At 50.3% G+C, this 19,825-nt stretch overlaps 1 protein-coding gene across 3 annotated transcripts in view; it reads right to left on the bottom strand.

Moving 5' to 3' along the window:
- The window catches only part of DECR2 (2,4-dienoyl-CoA reductase 2), a 16,722-nt gene extending 7,442 nt beyond the window's left edge, over positions 1–9,280 (bottom strand). For 2 of the 3 annotated variants that reach the window (XM_075566379.1, XM_075566381.1), the window contains exons 1-5: positions 9,133–9,280; positions 5,735–5,852; positions 4,415–4,483; positions 2,272–2,323; positions 1,575–1,710 (exon numbers count right to left, since the gene is read on the bottom strand). In XM_075566379.1, the coding sequence (XP_075422494.1) occupies positions 1,575–1,710; positions 2,272–2,323; positions 4,415–4,483; positions 5,735–5,832 (355 nt within the window). In that variant the 5' untranslated portion in view covers positions 5,833–5,852; positions 9,133–9,280. Of the gene's footprint in view, positions 1–1,574; positions 1,711–2,271; positions 2,324–4,414; positions 4,484–5,734; positions 5,853–9,120 lie in introns of all 3 variants that reach the window. The other variant, XM_075566380.1, reaches the window with a different exon arrangement.
- Between the last annotated feature and the right edge of the window lie 10,545 nt (positions 9,281–19,825).

The following is a 19,825-nucleotide window of genomic DNA, read 5'->3' as shown; positions in this document are numbered from 1 at the left end:
GAGGGAGGGAGGGAGAGGAGAATGAAGGCAGGGGAGGGAGGGAGGGAGGGAGGGAGAGGAGAATGAAGGCAGGGGAGGGAGGGAGGGAGAGGAGAATGAAGGCAGGGGAGGGAGGGAGAGGAGAATGAAGGCAGGGGAGGGAGGGAGAGGAGAATGAAGGCAGGGGAGGGAGGGAGAGGAGAATGAAGGCAGGGGAGGGAGGGAGGGAGAGGAGAATGAAGGCAGGGGAGGGAGGGAGGGAGAGGAGAATGAAGGCAGGGGAGGGAGGGAGGGAGAGGAGAATGAAGGCAGGGGAGGGAGGGAGGGAGAGGAGAATGAAGGCAAGGGAGGGAGGGAGGGAGAGGAGAATGAAGGCAGGGGAGGGAGGGAGGGAGAGGAGAATGAAGGCAGGGGAGGGAGGGAGGGAGAGGAGAATGAAGGCAGGGGAGGGAGGGAGGGAGAGGAGAATGAAGGCAGGGGAGGGAGGGAGGGAGAGGAGAATGAAGGCAGGGGAGGGAGAGGAGAATGAAGGCAGGGGAGGGAGGGAGAGGAGAATGAAGGCAGGGGAGGGAGAGAGAGGAGAATGAAGGCAGGGGAGGGAGGGAGAGGAGAATGAAGGCAGGGGAGGGAGGGAGAGGAGAATGAAGGCAGGGGAGGGAGGGAGAGGAGAATGAAGGCAGGGGAGGGAGGGAGAGGAGAATGAAAACAGGGGAGGGAGGGAGAGGAGAATGAAGGCAGGGGAGGGAGGGAGAGGAGAATGAAGGCAGGGGAGGGAGGGAGAGGAGAATGAAGGCAGGGGAGGGAGGGAGATGAGAATGAAGGCAGGGGAGGGAGGGAGAGGAGAATGAAGGCAGGGGAGGGAGGGAGAGGAGAATGAAGGCAGGGGAGGGAGGGAGAGGAGAATGAAGGCAGGGGAGGGAGGGAGAGGAGAATGAAGACAGGGGAGGGAGAGGAGAATGAAGACAGGGGAGGGAGGGAGAGGAGAATGAAGGCAGGGGAGGGAGGGAGAGGAGAATGAAGGCAGGGGAGGGAGGGAGAGGAGAATGAAGGCAGGGGAGGGAGGGAGAGGAGAATGGAGACAGGGGAGGGAGGGAGAGGAGAATGGAGACAGGGGAGGGAGAGGAGAATGAAGACAGGGGAGGGAGAGGAGAATGAAGACAGGGGAGGGAGAGGAGAATGAAGACAGGGGAGGGAGAGGAGAATGAAGACAGGGGAGGGAGAGGAGAATGAAGACAGGGGAGGGAGAGGAGAATGAAGACAGGGGAGGGAGGGGAGAATGAAGACAGGGGAGGGAGAGGAGAATGAAGACAGGAGAGGGAGGGGGAGTGAAGAGGGAGGGAGCGGGAGGGGGAGGGAGCGGGAGGGGGAGTGAGGGGAAGACGGGCGGGGGGGGGGAGAGGAGAATGAAGACAGGGGAGGGAGGGGGAGTGAAGAGGGGAGGGAGTGGAGGGAAGACGGGGGGGGAGGGAGGGGGAGTGAAGAGGGGAGGGAGTGGAGGGAAGACGGAGGGGGGCTGGATTGCACCTTCCATGCATTCTGGTCCCTCTGGCAATGGAGAGGTTAAAGGGCGAAAGTCACAGTTAAGGGTCACTCACTATTCACCAGGATGTCCACCCGTTTGAAGGTGCTCAGCGTCTCCTCCAGGGCGGCGCTCAGTGTCTGAGGCTGCCTGACGTCCCCGGTCAGGGGGAGACAGCGCTGGCCGGTGGCTGCACGGAGCTTCTCAGCGGCCTGAGTGGGGAAGAGAAGACGTGTGAATGGGCAGTGGCTTGTGTGTGTGGGGGTGTGTGGGTGTGTGGGGGGGTTTGTGTGTGTGTGTGTGGGGGGGGTGTGGGGGGGGTTTGTGTGTGTGTGTGTGTGTGGGGGTGTGTGTGTGTGGGGGTGTGTGTGTGGGGGGGTTTGTGTGTGTGTGTGTGGGGGGGGGTGTGGGGGGGGTTTGTGTGTGTGTGTGTGTGTGTGTGGGGGGGTGTGTGTGTGTGGGGGTGTGTGTGTGGGGGGGTTTGTGTGTGTGTGTGTGGGTGGGTGGGTGGGTGTGTGTGTGTGGGGGGGGGGTTTGTGTGTGTGTGTGTGTGGTGTGTGTGGGGGGGTTTGTGTGTGTGTGTGTGGGGTGTGTGTGTGGGGTGTGTGTGGGGGTGTGTGGGTGTGTGTGGGGGGGTTTGTGTGTATGGGGGTGTGTGGGTGTGTGTGGGGGGGTTTGTGTGTGTGGGGGGGGGTGTGTGGGGGGGTTTGTGTGCGTGTTGTGTGTGTGGGGGGGTGAGTCACACTCCGCACTGGTCAATGGTGCCCTCTTACCTCTGACACCCGCTGCAAGTTTCTGCTGATGATGACAGTGTCACAGCCATGTCTGGGGAGAGAGGAGAGGGACAGTGACAGTAGTGTGAGCGCTTGTGGTGCGTGTGCTGCAGGATAGAGGTGCAGTGAGAGCTGTGCTTGCAGGTATAGCAGAGTGTGCTGCAGGATGGAGGTGCAGTTAGAGCTGTGCTTGCAGGTATAGCAGAGTGTGCAGCAGGATAGAGGTGCAGCGAGAGCTGTGCTTGCAGGTATAGCAGAGTGCGCTGCAGGATGGAGGTGAAGTGAGAGCTGTGCTTGCAGGTATAGCAGAGTGTGCTGCAGGATGGGGGTGCAGCGAGAGCTGTGCTTGCAGGTGCAGGTATAGCAGAGTGCGCTGCAGGATGGAGGTGCAGCGAGAGCTGTGCTTGCAGGTATAGCAGAGTGCGCTGCAGGATGGAGGTGCAGCGAGAGCTGTGCTTGCAGGTATAGCAGAGTATGCAGCAGGATAGAGGTGCAGCGAGAGCTGTGCTTGCAGGTATAGCAGAGTATGCAGCAGGATAGAGGTGCAGCGAGAGCTGTGCTTGCAGGTGCAGGTATAGCAGAGTGCGCTGCAGGATGGAGGTTCAGCGAGAGCTGTGCTTGCAGGTATAGCAGAGTGCGCTGCAGGATGGAGGTGCAGCGAGAGCTGTGCTTGCAGGTATAGCAGAGTGTGCTGCAGGATGGAGGTGCAGCGAGAGCTGTGCTTGCAGGTATAGCAGAGTGTGCAGCAGGATGGAGGTGTAGTGAGAGCTGTGCTTGCAGGTGCAGGTATAGCAGAGTATGCAGCAGCATACAGGTGAAGTGAGAGCTGTGCTTGCAGGTGCAGGTATAGCAGAGTGCGCAGCAGGATGGAGGTGCAGTGAGAGCTGTGCTTGCAGATACAGGTATAGCAGAGTGCGTTGCAGGATGGAGGTGAAGTGAGAGCTGTGCTTGCAGGTGCAGGTATAGCATAGTGCGCTGCAGGATGGAGGTGTAGTGAGAGCTGTGCTTGCAGGTATAGCAGAGTGTGCAGCAGGATGGAGGTGCAGTGAGAGCTGTGCTTGCAGGTGCAGATATAGCAGAGTGTGCAGCAGGATAGAGGTGCAGCGAGAGCTGTGCTTGCAGGTATAGCAGAGTGTGCAGCAGGATGGAGGTGCAGTGAGAGCTGTGCTTGCAGGTATAGCAGAGTGCGCTGCAGGATAGAGGTGCAGCGAGAGCTGTGCTTGCAGGTGCAGATATAGCAGAGTGCGCAGCAGGATGGAGGTGCAGCGAGAGCTGTGCTTGCAGGTATAGCAGAGTATGCAGCAGGATAGAGGTGCAGCGAGAGCTGTGCTTGCAGGTGCAGGTATAGCAGAGTATGCAGCAGGATGGAGGTGCAGCGAGAGCTGTGCTTGCAGGTATAGCAGAGTATGCAGCAGGATAGAGGTGCAGCGAGAGCTGTGCTTGCAGGTGCAGGTATAGCAGAGTATGCAGCAGGATAGAGGTGCAGCGAGAGCTGTGCTTGCAGGTATAGCAGAGTGCGCTGCAGGATGGAGGTGCAGCGAGAGCTGTGCTTGCAGGTATAGCAGAGTGTGCAGCAGGATAGAGGTGCAGTGAGAGCTGTGCTTGCAGGTATAGCAGAGTGTGCAGCAGGATAGAGGTGCAGCGAGAGCTGTGCTTGCAGGTATAGCAGAGTGTGCAGCAGGATAGAGGTGCAGTGAGAGCTGTGCTTGCAGGTATAGCAGAGTGTGCAGCAGGATAGAGGTGCAGTGAGAGCTGTGCTTGCAGGTATAGCAGAGTGTGCAGCAGGATAGAGGTGCAGCGAGAGCTGTGCTTGCAGGTATAGCAGAGTGTGCAGCAGGATAGAGGTGCAGCGAGAGCTGTGCTTGCAGGTATAGCAGAGTGTGCTGCAGGATAGAGGTGTAGTGAGAGCTGTGCTTGCAGGTATAGCAGAGTGTGCTGCAGGATAGAGGTGCAGTGAGAGCTGTGCTTGCAGGTGCAGGTATAGCAGAGTGCGCTGCAGGATAGAGGTGCAGCGAGAGCTGTGCTTGCAGGTGCAGGTATAGCAGAGTGCGCTGCAGGATAGAGGTGCAGCGAGAGCTGTGCTTGCAGGTGCAGGTATAGGAGAGTGCGCTGCAGGATGGAGGTGTAGTGTGCGATTCCCTACCTCATGAACACCTCTGCGATACGGAATCCTATCCCAGACCCTCCTCCGGTTATAAACGCCACCCTGCCCCTGTGCCGGGGGAAGAACAGTATTAGCACCCGGATCACGTGACTCCCTGCACCCAATCACCCCACGGCACTACGAACGCTCCCCTGACGCCCAGACCCTTCGGATTGGCTGGCACCTCAGCGTGGAGTTAACCTGAAGGCAGCAAGGGACTGCAGGGTGTGAGCTTGTACTCCAACTCCCTCCATCATCTCTGGAGCATGTGACTGCAGTAAGGCACTCCAAGAGTTGGGCCACCACCCCACAGCAGGATCTCTAGAGCTGGCCTACATTAACCCCTTTAAGATACATTGCTGGCCCCTCTGGCAGAGAAAAGGTTAATAGTGCCTCTCCCATTTCCAACTGCTGACCCCAACGCTCTTTAACCACTGCACCAATACACACACACTCTAGAGAGACACTGATTATACAAATGATACACACAGATTTGCACATGGACAGACACACGGGTTATATACAACTATCGACAGTTGATACTGGACGCTGAGCTTCACGTGACTATGCTTAGCCAGTGGAATGAGACAGTTGGAAAGGGAGTGTAGGGAGTGAGGGTGTGCAGGCCCATCCTGCACAGAGAGTCAATGCAGGACCCCTAAGAGCGAGTTTCCCCGCTGGACCAGTGCATGTAGCAGAGACCAGGACCTGACAGTGCAGAGGGAAGCAGGCAGACAGAGGATCCTACAGAGAGAGATTGGGGAGCCCAGCTGTGCTGGAATTACACCAGTTTGGAGGAGTGGGCGAGCGAACCCACAAAGGATATAAGCTGCAGCTATATTGCCAAAGTTTGATCTTGGTGAAGCACCAGGCCTGCAACACACACACAGTTTATGAACTCCAACGATTGTGCTAGCACACCAGGATCTACAGGCCAGTACCACCCCATGCTTGGGAGGCCGGACAGCGATAAAAGTTATTATTTGTTTGCGCAGCGTTCGCACTGTTAGTATAGTTTGTTTAAGTACATATGTGTAAGGAGTGATTCTGAGATTAAGTGTCACCGTACTGATTCATATGAGATATGTAACACCACAAATTATAGCTATATGAGCATATAAAGACTGTTATAATTCACTACCACTGTGTTGTGTCTAGTCACTAGTCTCACAAACCTTGTACCACACAGTATAAGAATTAAACAGTAACCTATGGGACTCAGGCCCCCACCTCATTGATAGGCCATATAATCTGACGTTAAATAAAGAGGGGTTATACTGATATGAAGTTAGCACCCTAAACGGGGTCACTGGCTCTCACCTCAGCAGGGTGGGGCTGTACAGGTAGGTGTAGGATGGGAGACAATCGTCTGTGTCTACGTCCTGTGGTGGCTGATCGAGGCTGGCGGGTTCAGACATGGCGCTTCTTTACAAGAACCCTGAAAGACAAGGAATCTCTACGTCATCTTTTCAACTCCTACCCACCTTCTAGACCAGTCTCTCAAGCAGGGTGCCTGATCCTCTACCAAGAGTGCCACAACCCCCGTGGGAAACACTCTACCCGCTGCTCAGCTGGCGCGTTCCGCGTTGTCTGGAGACGGAGAGGCTGGGATCTGCACTCTACTCGCTCTCCTCAGCCCGAGAGGGAGGAATGTGCGATAGAGAAAGGTGAAGTGTGATGTGTGATAAGGGGTGGGGGGGGCGGTTTGAGCAAGAGGGCGAGTGTGCTCTGTGACGAGAGAGGGGGGTGAATGTAGTGGGGGTTGAAGGGCGAGTATGAAGAGTGATAAGGGGAGGTTGAAGGTGGTGTGTGTTGAGAATAAGTGCGAGGGTGTGTAAGATGGGGGCGAGTGTGGTGGGTTTGTGAGCGAGATGGGCTGTGTGTACCCTGATGAGCAGGGGTGCCCCGAGGTCTGAAAAATCCGGTAAGGGTGCCCGTGGTCAATAAAGGTATCTAGCACCTCTCTGCCTGGCTCCTCCCCCACAGCTTTCTCCACTGACACCGCACTCACCGACCGCCATATTCCTAAATCATAAGGAAACTTCTCATGGACCTCTCCTCTGCTTGTAATACTAGTGACCACGTTCTCTCCCTGCATCCGTGGAACCACCCCCCCCCCCCCCCTGGTTCTCATCCTACCTCTCTCCCTGCTCCGTCAGTGCCTCATTCCCAACTCCTGCTCTATGGATCTCTCTGTTGGTGTACTTCAAGGGTTTGTTTTAAGAGGTGCAATCCAAGCCAGCAAAAAATGTATTTAACGTGTATACAAATATAAATATATTTCATGCAAAAGGTGACACTGTGTGCTCATTTGCATGCAATTTCCCAGAATCCCTTGCTGCAGTGGAAGCACTGTATGCTAGGTGATAATAGTGAAAGGCAGGGGTGCAGACATGTGCATGTGCTCACAAGTGATACATATATAGATGTATAGATGTATAGATGTATAGATATATAATATATACACACACACACAGCCAGTCAGTCCTTGCTTATCCGTCTGAATGCGTCCCGCAAAACGACATCGTATTACGTGTCCATGTTAATCTGCGACGGTGAGCAGTGGATAATGCGGGCTGCATTATGCTGCATCGGATATCGAGGACCGTGTGTGTAGCAGCTGAAACCCGTTAATCTCAGCTCCGGGGACCACCCTACTTCCAGAGATGCTTACCTCTAAAGTAGGTGCTGGTAGCTGCTCCGGCAGAGCTTTAAAGCTCTCGTGTCACATGGGCCAATAGGAAACCACACTGATGATGTCACGGCTTCCTATTGGCCCGCAGGCCAGGAAATAGCTGAACAGCAGACATATTGTGAACCCTCGTAGCCAAGGAGAGTGGCTACCGGAACCCAATTCACCCGTATCTCTGGAAGCAGGGGGTCCCCGGAGCTGAAATTAACGGGGCTGAGCTCCAGAGACCCCCTACATCTTTAAAAAATAAATAAATCAGCTCCTTTGGATTGCCTCTTTAAGGTCCCCTACTCTTCTCTCTGTCCAGAGCGACTTCATTAACTTCAGATATAGGGATAGATGATAGATAGCAGGCTTTGTATATATAAGTGGGGTGTCTGTATAGTTGGGACAGGGGATATATATATATAAACAAATAAAAAGCGCATGCACCACAGTATAGTGAATTTTATAATAAAAGATGACTGTATAACACATAAAGGTACACTCACAATTCATTCTTTAAAACATATTGGTAAAATGTTACCCCCTGATCTCACTGTAAGGTGTGAGGATGCGCTGCAGTAGCTGTGACACCAGATGCTCAGAGCGTTCAAAAACCTCCAAGATGGCGTGCACAGGATGTTATCATGGAACCCGCTCCCAAACCAGAGAGGATACTCCCAGAAAGCGGGGGTCTGGCAGTGCCGCAGGAATCTCTGCACTGCCAGATCTTTGAAAGCGTCACCTCTCTAGTTTCCGTATGGAGAAGTGCTGATGGGTCAGGCGGTGCAGGTAAGCGATGAGAACAGTGCCGACGCGTTTTGCCACAAATCTGCGACTTTCTCAGGGGTATAAACATCCAGGCGAATGAGAGCTCACAGCTATTGCAGTGAGATCGTGTGTGGTCATTTTGTACCAATACGTCTTACAGAATTCATTGTTTGAGTGTTCCTTCATCTGTTACAATCATCTTTTTATCATAAAATGTATCTGTACTACGAAGCAGGCGCTTTTTTTTTTCTTTCATTGTAGATTTCCTTGTAATCTGGTCCTCTCCGAAAACTGCTACAGTACGTCTATCAATATCCTTTTTGAGTTGGCCAAACATTGTCAGACACAGATTGCGAGAAAGATCTATTATCACCTGTATAAAAATCATGATTTGTTTATGCCGTGAGTGCAATTTCATAAGGAAATAGCATGATAATTAATAACCATTTGTTATATCAAGCGATTGATCTGTAATCTAGCAATTAAGTCATAACACCGGTCACAATTATTGTGTGTGTACTATAGCGCTGATATTTATTTTATATATCTAGATCTCTATATATCCAGGAAGGCTTTGTATATATGGAGGGGTCGTCTGTAAATGTGGTGACAGGCTATGTATACATGGGGGGAGTTGTCTATATATTTTGGGGGAAGGCATTATCTATAATCAGGGGGGGGGGGGGAAGAGATGTCTGCATATTTGGGGACAGCCTATATATATATATATATGGGTGTCCGTCTGTATATTTGGGAGCCTGGCTTTGTATATATGGGGATTTGAGGTTTGAGGAGCAGGATATGTATATATGGGGATTTGAGGTTTGAGGGGCAGGATATGTATATATGGGGATTTGAGGTTTGAGGGGCAGGATATGTATATATGGGGATTTGAGGTTTGAGGGGCAGACTATGTATATATATGTGTGGGGGGGAGCTGTCTGTATACTTGGGGGACAAACTATGCATATATTTGGGGCTGTCTATATAATTGGGGACCAGGATATGTAATTATGGGGGGTCTCTATTTGAGGGGTTCTATATAACTGGGGGGGCGTCTGTAAGTTTGGGAATGCAATTAATAGTTGCATATACTTGGAGGGCTGCAGCTTGCAGGCAGATACAGGGTATACAGTATATTATATAACTATTGCTGGTGCATATTGGGGTTAGAGACTATGTTACAGTGTATACTAGTACTGCACATATCCGGGGGGGGGGCTGCACCCTTATAAAAACCTTCGCCCCTCCACACACACACCGTGTTACTTACTGTACCCGCTGCTCACGATGAACTTTGTATCCCCAACCTCGCAGCTTCCGTAGCCATTCCCTCGCGGAGCATCTCGGGAGTTGTAGTTTATCACACGCCTCTACTCATCGGGATTGAACAGCTACGCGCATGCGCACATGTTCACAGCGCGGCTCCGGGCCCACTTCCCAGTGCGCATGCGCAGCATCTTTCTGCCATTAGCTTGCATGCCTATTTCTCCCTAATGTATGGAGTTACATGTTAAAGGCACAGTACACATTTAATGTATGGAGTTACATGTTAAAGGCACAGTACACATTTAATGTATGGAGTTACATGTTAAAGGCACAGTACACATTTAATGTATGGAGTTACATGTTAAAGGCACAGTACACATTTAATGTATGGAGTTACATGTTAAAGGCACAGTACACATTGCCACCTCACTGCCAGTGAGCTTACAGACTGCCATAACATTACCCAGTCAAAACAACAACTATTTATAAAGCACTTTTCCCTCAATGGGGATCAACTCTAATAAAATAATGATTCATTAGGTAAAAAGCCTAATTAGCTGCAGCTAGAGGTATGGGAGAGCTGGCCTTTGGCACACTACCCCTCGAAGTCTCCCCCGACCTCTCACTCACCAGGCGAAACGGAAGAGGGGTGACTGGGAGTGCCCAATCTGCCACATCAAATACCGCTGGGCCTCCCCGTGCAGGACAATGGTGATCTGAGAAGGGAACGTTTCTCTCCGACTCCAAGGGACCCGGGTGAGGGCCGGCCTTCCTGAGAGGTTAGGGCTATCGACCTCCCGGACCCGTGAGTAGGCAACACAATAATGAAAAGGTGCGCCGCGCTTGACACACACACACACACACACACCTTTCCCGCTCCATGGAGTTGCCTCCTTTCCTTAGCCACACCCCCAAGCTGCTGACTCCTCCCGATTGGCTGCGTTACCCAGCAGCAGCCAATCGGGAGGAGGAAGTTGCCCAGCCCGCTAACAGCCCTGCTCTGGGAAATCCCGCGACCACACCAAGCCGGTCAGGTCACTATGTCCAGAGAGATAATATCGGATATATACATGTCCAGAGAGAATACCGGACACATACATGTCCAGAGAGAATACCGGACACATACATGTCCAGAGAGAATACCGGACACATACATGTCCAGAGAGAATACCGGACACATACATGTCCAGAGAGGTAATACCGGACACATACATGTCCAGAGAGGTAATACCGGACACATACATGTCCAGAGAGGTAATACCGGACACAGACATGTCCAGAGAGGTAATATCGGATATATACATGTCCACAGAGAATTCCGGAGACATACATGTCCAGAGAGGTAATACCGGACACATACATGTCCAGAGAGGTAATACCGGACACATACATGTCCAGAGAGGTAATACCGGACACATACATGTCCAGAGAGGTAATACCGGACACATACATGTCCAAAGAGGTAGTACCGGACACATACATGTCCAGAGAGGTAATACCGGACACATACATGTCCAGAGAGGTAATACCGGACACATACATGTCCAGAGAGGTAATACCGGACACATACATGTCCAGAGAGATAATACCAGACACATACATGTCCAGAGAGATAATACCGGACACATACATGTCCAGAGAGGTAATACCGGACAGATACATGTCCAGAGAGGTAATACCGGACACATACATGTCCAGAGAGGTAATACCGGACACATACATGTCCAGAGAGATAATACCAGACACATACATGTCCAGAGAGATAATACCGGACACATACATGTCCAGAGAGGTAATACCGGACACATACATGTCCAGAGAGGTAATACCGGACACATACATGTCCAGAGAGGTAATACCGGACACATACATGTCCAGAGAGGTAATACCGGACACATACATGTCCAGAGAGGTAATACCGGACACATACATGTCCAGAAAGGTAATACCGGACACATACATGTCCAGAGAGGTAATACCGGACACATACATGTCCAGAGGTAATACCAGACACATACATGTCCAATATTACCTCTGTTTTACTGGACAGAATGTCCAAATTAATGCATGCTGTGCGCTGGGCGCTTGCCCCGTTCTCCTCTTGTACTTGTTACGTAGACTTCCCCACGGGCGCACGCACGTTCTCCCAAGCTTGGCGCTTGAAGAGATAAAAAAAAAGTGACTTTCAAGCACGCTCAACCTGCCCCCAATGCCTCCCGCTCCCACTTGCGAAAAACACGGGACACCCGGCGCTCATTCTTAGAGAGTTGGTGACGTCGGGACGCAGCCTTAGAATTATCTGCCAAAATATAAAAAGGTTTTAACCCAGTCACCTCTCTTCGGTTTCCCCTGTCCAAAGAAAAGGCAATGACAGATTTCAAAAAGAAAGGCGGAGATATTCTTCTCCAAGAAACCCACTTGAGGAGCTGCGACACCGCAAAATACTTTGACAGAGCTTATAAAGACCCTTTTCGTCCCCTTCGCCTCAGGGGGGGGGGGGGGGGGGAAGAGAGAGAGGAGTGCCAATATTCCTAAACAAGAAGATCCCCTACCAGCTTAAATTTAAGAGATCGGACAGGAACCATTGCTCCATGATAGTGGTGGGTGAGCTGCTGGGTAGAGGTGTTATCTTTGCAAATGTATACGCTCCGAATTAGAGCAGCCCCAAATTTTACACCACCATTTTCACTACTCTGGGGAGTGTAGCGGAAGGCCAGATTATCCTAGGAGGCGACTTCAATCTAGCCTTATGGACAGGTCAAGAACGCTCGACCTCCCCCATAACATTGTAAGATGCCCACATGTCCGAGCCCTCAAAAAAGGCCTGGGCACTCTACACCTGGCGGACGATTGGAGAGAACTACACCTCCAGACAGGGCTCTATAATTTCCATTCTAACCCCCACCTGTCCTGTGCAAGATTGGTCGATATTTTTGTGAGCGCTAGAATGATCTCTCAAATCCAAAGCTTAAAAAAATCCATTGTATACCATGGTCTGACCATGCTCCAGTGGAACGGACACTGTTCAACCGAGATATCAGCGTCCCTGGACCACACTGGAGACGGAACAAGTCGTTGTTAAAACCAGCCTGATGTCAAAGACATCGGACAATAGCCAGACTCCTTTTTCAAATTAACACAGGGATTGTGGCTTCCCGGTCGGTCCTGTGGGAAGAAGCTCGTACAGCTACAGCAAGAGGAAGGATTATAGCGATAGCCTCAGGTAGAAAGAGAGAGATTCGTGACAAAGCGCCAACAGTCCAAAACAGAATGCCTCTCATCAGCCCATAAAAAGGGCCGTCTGATGCAGCCCTGGAAGCCTTATATAGCAGGAGTTCGTATAGCAGCAGCTGCTGTTTAAAGAAAAACAAATTCTTGTTGCCAGGGCAGAAGAGGACCAAAGATGCAAAGTTCTGTGGGGAAGATCATGTGACCAGGCAGTCACTAGATACAATTGGTGCACTGCTAGAGGGGACAGGGCTCAAACAGGGCCAGAGCCTGTTTCAGAAGAAAAAGGGGATATGAGTTTGTAAAGGGTTGCTATAGAAACAAAAAATTGCTTGTTACATTATAATTACATTAAAAATGTCTTGAAGTTTTTTCTTTAATACATGTATTTTCTCATCGTACAGAACTGATTTATTTATTTGTTTAATAAAACACATGTAGGATATTGCTTGGTCTCCAGCTTTAAGAGGGACGGACGGAGCTTAATGTTTTCCGAAAGTTGAGCAGTCCTTGAGGTGGATGAAAAGGACATTTTGAGAAGCAAATAAGGCAGACGCCCTTTTAGCTGCCAAGCTAAGAAAAACAAAAATCGGCATATGACATCCAATCCATTAGACGGCAATCAGCCTCTCGGTCGTCCAACCCAGACAGACCTAGAGGAATTTCATACATTTTACTCCAACACTGAATAATGGGGGAAAAAGGTCCTACATGTCTCCCCATGTAAAGAGCGAATGAATGCATAGCTCACCTCAGCCGGCCTCCCTGGCCCATCTGCCTCACAAAAAGAAATACTCAACCAAAAAAGGCACCCATTATGAGCTGCAACTGGTCACCAAAAATCTTAAAACATCTAAAGCTCCCGGACCAGACGGTTTTACCAATATTTACTACAAAAAATTTTGATAAAATTCTTTCCCCTCACTTATTGAACCCGTTTAACTTAATCTGAACAAACTCCGTTTCACCATAACATGCTGCAAGCTTCTATGCCCTTAATCCACAAAGCGGGTCCAGACCCGACATGCTGCGGGAGTTACCGCCCAATCTCGTCTATCAATTCGGACATTAAAATAGTCTCTAAAATGTTAGCTAACAGACATATCAATCCTTCCATCTCTTATTCACACAGACCAGGTGGAGTTCATCCCAGGGAGACAAGCTGCGGACTTCATCATCAGGTGTAGTATAGGCCGGACAGACCTTGCCCAAAAAACAGACACCCCCTCCATGCTGCTCAGCCTCGATGCAGAAAAGGCTTTCAACCATATAGATTGGGTCTATATACATGAAACCCTGAAAGCATTTGGGTTCAACGGTACTTTTCTCAAAGCAATGTTATCTTTATACGACCCCACAGCCAAGGTTATTTGCCAGGGCATACCTTCAAAAGAGATCCAAATTAGGAGTGGGACTTGTCAGGGCTGCCCTCTTTCCCCCCTTATATTTGTCCTCCGTGTTCGGAGCAATGTAAATATCTCAGGTACTCGAGCTGGGGACCAGCAATATAAGCTGGCACTCTTTGCCAATTACATTCTTACCATCTCCAAACCTGATCTCCCCAATTTATTTCATGACCTTGCTCACTTCAATAAACTCTTAGGCTTAAAAATAAATAACGAGAGCAAAAGAGGCAGCGCACCAGAGGTGAATGGTGATAAATGTATTATCTTTTTGTTCACAGCTGCATTGAAAATCAACCACCCCAGTGGACATCTGCATTGCCCCACAGGCAGGCAGCCTGATGGGGCTCCCCAAGAGCTGCTCCCCTCTGCACAGGACCAGCCTGCTAACATGTGCTTGTACTTTATGGAACGTCAACCCCACCCACTGGAATGTTAATGAGCCAAGAGGACACAAATAACTTTTTGTTCACAGCTGCATTGAAAATCAGCTATATCTGCGTTGCCCAGAAGGCGGACATCATTTCGCGCAGCCGAAGGGTCGCCAAAGGGTGTGAGCCGTTTGGTGCTAAAGTGATGTTAAAGCCTCTCTATTTCAATCTGAAGCTCACAAGCCCTTTATCCCCTGTACCCAATTTTCCAACTCGGTCTGTCCATGAAATGTCTGTGAAGTGACTCTATAACCTCCGTTCTTTTAATGTAACCATGTATTGTTATAACTCTGTGCCCAGGACATACCTGAAAACGAGAGGTAACTCTCAATATAATAAAACATTTTTATAAATAAATAAAATTAGTAAACACACACCAAATACATGAACTTACGCATAAAATAGTAAAAGTGGTTTCCACTTGGTCCAGGTGAGAGCTGAAGGTAGAGGCAGCTGATCGCCCCAACAGCGGAGACACACCTTGCGTCGAGGGGATCCCCTAAAGAAGCACGTGAGTGCGAAATGCGTAGAGGTCGTCTCTGTTGTCCGTTTATGTCATCACGCAAGGTGTCTCAGCGGTATGGTCTTCCCCGTGCGCGAGCAGCAGAGCGCATACGCAGCTGCGATTAAAAATACCTACTCGCGAACAGCAAGGACCAAGACAGTGAGGCTGATACTTTGTATCTCTGAACGCCGGGCTGGGGTGTGTGTATGAGCAGCAGGGGAGTGTATCGGGGTTGTGGGGTGTGTAGTGTATCGGTGGGAGGGTGGTGTGTATAAGGGTGGTGCTTATGGGGGTTGGGTGTCATGCCTCCCTGCTCTGGGGGTGCAATTTTTGTGGTCTGGCAACCCCGTTTCTCACAGATTTCAAACTTTAAAAAAAAAGATATATAAATATAATCTTTGCAGTGCGTACAGACACAGGACTACAGCAGCACTATGTAAATGATTATATATATATATATATATATTGGCCCTATTGTCCCAGAGGTTATAGGAAAGCCCAAAAACCACTACACTGCTGTCTTATTAATGGCTACATTTTAATACATGGAAATATATATCTTATAGGAGTCCATGTCAAAATGGATTTGTAGCAAAAGGTGGCACTGTGCTCAAGTGCATGTCATTTCGCAGAATCCCTTGCTGCAGTGGAAGCACTGTATGCTGGGTGACATGTGAATGAGCATACAGTAGTATTTCCATTTGCTATATGCTTTACGGTGGAGGGTTTTTGTCACTTTTTTTTACCCACTATAACGTACCTGTACGTGTGATATATAGATACAAAGCAAAGTGCATGTGAGATTTATATATATATATATATAAAACATAATACTGAGTTAAGTTATCGTGAGTAAAAAAAGTGACAAAAACCCTACACAGGAAAGCAAATATGCAAATACAACTGTATGCTCATCTGCATGTCTTAGGCAGGTCTGCAACCCCGCCTTTCCCCATTATCACCCAGCATACAGCACTTCCACTGCAGCAAGGGATTCTGGGAAATGACATGCAAATGAGCACACAGTGTCACTTTTTGCCTCAATAACCATTTTTAACATGGTTCCCTATAGGCTTAAGCTTGCTGCATGGTCACAGCTTTGAGCACAGCCAGGGTTAAGGTGCATACCCAGAAAACCACCCACAGACAGCCGTTTCGACCTTGATGGGTCTCATCAGTGTGGGGTTGATTTTACTGGGAATGCAAGAGAGGCTATGGGATAGGCTAAACCATAATACTGAGTTACCTTTACCCTGGCTGTGCTCAAAGCTGTGACCATGCAGCAAGCTTAAGCCTATAGGGAACCATGTTAAAAATGGTTATTGAGGCAAAAAGTGACACTGTGTGCTCATTTGCATGTCATTTCCCAGAATCCCTTGCTGCAGTGGAAGTGCTGTATGCTGGGTGATAATGGGGAAAGGCGGGGTTGCAGACCTGCCTAAGACATGCAGATGAGCACACAGTTATATTTGCATATATATATATATATATATATATATATATATATATATAAAATCACATGCACGTTGCTAGCATAATGAATGTCATTTATTTATAGGCCTAAGCGCCATGTTTACATACCTGAAAGAATGCCTTACATAAGTTAGAGGCCCCTCTGACAGTTACTTATACACGGTATTGTGTACGGAATCATATGACACACGCAGGACTCACCGCTCCAACCTCTGTCACAGACCAATGGAAACGTGGGCGTCAAATGAAAGGATTAAGAGCGAAGTTGGAATAGTAACAGCAGGGTGAGTGCGCGAACGAAGGTTGCAGTGTGTGTGTGTGAGGATGGCAGTGTGTGTGTGTGTGTGTGTGTGTGTGTGTGTGAGGATGGCAGTGTGTGTGTGTGTGTGTGTGTGGATGGCAGTGTGTGTGTGTGTGTGTGTGTGTGTGGCAGTGTGTGTGTGTGTGTGTGTGTGTGAGGATGGCAGTGTGTGTGTATGAGGATGGCAGTGTGTGTGTATGAGGATGGCAGTGTGTGTGTGTATGAGGATGGCAGTGTGAGTGTGCGTACGAAGGTGGCAGCGTGAGTGTGTGTGAGGATGGCAGTGTGTGTGTATGAGGATGGCAGTGTGTGTGTATGAGGATGGCAGTGTGTGTGTGTGTGTGTGAGGATGGCAGTGTGTGTGTGTGTGAGGATGGCAGTGTGTGTGTGTGTGAGGATGGCAGTGTGTGTGTGTGTGTGAGGATGGCAGTGTGTGTGTGTGTGAGGATGGCAGTGTGTGTGTGTGTGAGGATGGCAGTGTGTGTGTGTGTGAGGATGGCAGTGTGTGTGTGTGTGAGGATGGCAGTGTGTGTGTGTGTGTGTGTGAGGATGGCAGTGTGTGTGTGTGTGTGTGTGTGGATGGCAGTGTGTGTGTGTGTGTGTGTGGATGGCAGTGTGTGTGTGTGTGAGGATGGCAGTGTGTGTGTGTGTGTGTATGAGGATGGCAGTGTGTGTGTGTGTATGAGGATGGCAGTGTGTGTGTGTGTGAGGATGGCAGTGTGTGTGTGTGTGAGGATGGCAGTGTGTGTGTGTGTGAGGATGGCAGTGTGTGTGTGTGTGAGGATGGCAGTGTGTGTGTGTGTGTGTGAGGATGGCAGTGTGTGTGTGTGTGTGTGTGTGGATGGCAGTGTGTGTGTGTGTGTGTGTGGATGGCAGTGTGTGTGTGTGTGAGGATGGCAGTGTGTGTGTGTGTGTGTGTGTATGAGGATGGCAGTGTGTGTGTGTGTATGAGGATGGCAGTGTGTGTGTGTATGAGGATGGCAGTGTGTGTGTGTGAGGATGGCAGTGTGTGTGTGTGTGTGTGTGAGGATGGCAGTGTGTGTGTGTGTGTGTGTGGATGGCAGTGTGTGTGTGTGTGTGTGTGTGTGGCAGTGTGTGTGTGTGTGTGTGTGAGGATGGCAGTGTGTGTGTATGAGGATGGCAGTGTGTGTGTATGAGGATGGCAGTGTGTGTGTATGAGGATGGCAGTGTGTGTGTATGAGGATGGCAGTGTGTGTGTGTATGAGGATGGCAGTGTGAGTGTGCGTACGAAGGTGGCAGCGTGAGTGTGTATGAGGATGGCAGTGTGTGTGTGTGTGTGTGAGGATGGCAGTGTGTGTGTGTGTGAGGATGGCAGTGTGTGTGTGTGTGTGTGAGGATGGCAGTGTGTGTGTGTGTGTGAGGATGGCAGTGTGTGTGTGTGTGAGGATGGCAGTGTGTGTGTGTGTGAGGATGGCAGTGTGTGTGTGTGTGAGGATGGCAGTGTGTGTGTGTGTGTGTGTGAGGATGGCAGTGTGTGTGTGTGTGTGTGTGTGTGGATGGCAGTGTGTGTGTGTGTGTGTGTGGATGGCAGTGTGTGTGTGTGTGAGGATGGCAGTGTGTGTGTGTGTGTGTATGAGGATGGCAGTGTGTGTGTGTGTATGAGGATGGCAGTGTGTGTGTGTATGAGGATGGCAGTGTGTGTGTATGAGGATGGCAGCCTGAGTGTGTGTATGAGGATGGCAGCGTGTATGTGTATGAGGGTGGCAGTGTGTGTGAGGATGGCAGTGTGTGTGTGTGTGAGGATGGCAGTGTGTGTGTGTATGAGGATGGCAGCCTGAGTGTGTGTATGAGGATGGCAGCGTGTGTGTGTATGAGGATGGCAGCGTGTGTGTGTGAGGATGGCAGTGTGTGTGTATGAGGGTGGCAGTGTGTGTGTGTGAGGGTGGCAGTGTGTGTGTGTGTGATGATGGCAGTGTGTGTGTGTGTGAGGATGGCAGTGTGTGTGTGTGTGATGATGGCAGTGTGTGTGTGTGTGTGATGATGGCAGTGTGTGTGTGTGTGTGTGTGTGTGAGGATGGCAGTGTGTGTGTGTGATGATGGCAGTGTGTGTGTGTGAGGGTGGCAGTGTGTGTGTATGAGGGTGGCAGTGTGTGTATGAGGGTGGCAGTGTGTGTGTGTGTGTGAGGATGGCAGTGTGTGTGTGATGATGGCAGTGTGTGTCTGTGTGAGGATGGCAGTGTGTGTGTGTGAGGATGGCAGTGTGTGTGTGTGAGGGTGGCAGTGTGTGTGTATGAGGGTGGCAGTGTGTGTATGAGGGTGGCAGTGTGTGTGTGTGTGAGGATGGCAGTGTGTGTGTGATGATGGCAGTGTGTGTGTATGAGGGACAGTGTGTGTGTGTGTGAGGGTGGCAGTGTGTGTATGAGGGTGGCAGTGTGTGTATGAGGGTGGCAGTGTGTATGAGGGTGGCAGTGTGTATGAGGGTGGCAGTGTGTGTGTGTGAGGGTGGCAGTGTGTGTGTATGAGGGTGGCTGTGCGTGTGCATCAGTGTGTGTACCAAATATTTGCCCTGTCAAACACTTCTGTAGGTGCTCAACAGCTTCATAGAATAACGCAGACTCCCCATGTAGCAATTATTCAACACCAAAGTGGCCTGGATTCCCGACCCTACACTGAGCTGGCACGTTATCAGGGAGGCGTTGCATTGCTAAGCGCTCCTCCATCACCCACCTCCTACCTCCGCTCTCTCTCACAGAGACCGTAATGGGATAAGTATTCGTCCTTGGGTCACTTTAGGGAGCGCTATAAGCAGCCGGATCATTACATCACCGCACGCTACTTTTGGGGGGGGAGGGGGAAGAGACAAAAATTCTGGCCCCTTCTACCTTTAGGGACCAACCCAAATAAACATTAAAGACCATTCGGAACGGATACGGACGGGGAGAGAGCAGAAATGTTTGATGTGTCCGGTCTCTTGGCTGACCTCATGTGGGTACGACGATCATTTTTACCCCGGACCCTTTCCCTACAAAATTGTTAGCGCGCTAGAATTACTGCTCCCCGCCGGTATATAGGGCGTTTCTCTAAACAGCTGCTCCGCACCGTAGCGATACTTGGGATCACTATACACTGCGGTATAAAAAAAAAAAAAAAGATGACAAGGACGGGCAGGGGGCCAGTGAAATGATTCATTAATGGGATGAGACACGGTTAGGGGTATATCCAGCGGGGAGGGTGACGTGTGATGGATAAATCACCCCACCCCCCCCACTCTCTAAGTGACCCGCATTGTATACACAGGAAGGCTGGCGCGCGGCTATTTTTAGCGAGACGGCGGTTATGTAACATGCGCTGCAGGAGTTGGGCTGGACGTGCCACAGCGGCCCAGGCATTACCCG

The sequence above is a fragment of the Ascaphus truei genome, chromosome 11 (assembly GCF_040206685.1).
Source record: "Ascaphus truei isolate aAscTru1 chromosome 11, aAscTru1.hap1, whole genome shotgun sequence".
In the NCBI taxonomy this organism is placed as follows: domain Eukaryota; kingdom Metazoa; phylum Chordata; class Amphibia; order Anura; family Ascaphidae; genus Ascaphus; species Ascaphus truei.
The sequence above is the reverse complement of the archived record's forward strand: the minus strand, read 5'-3'. Positions and strand labels throughout refer to the sequence as shown.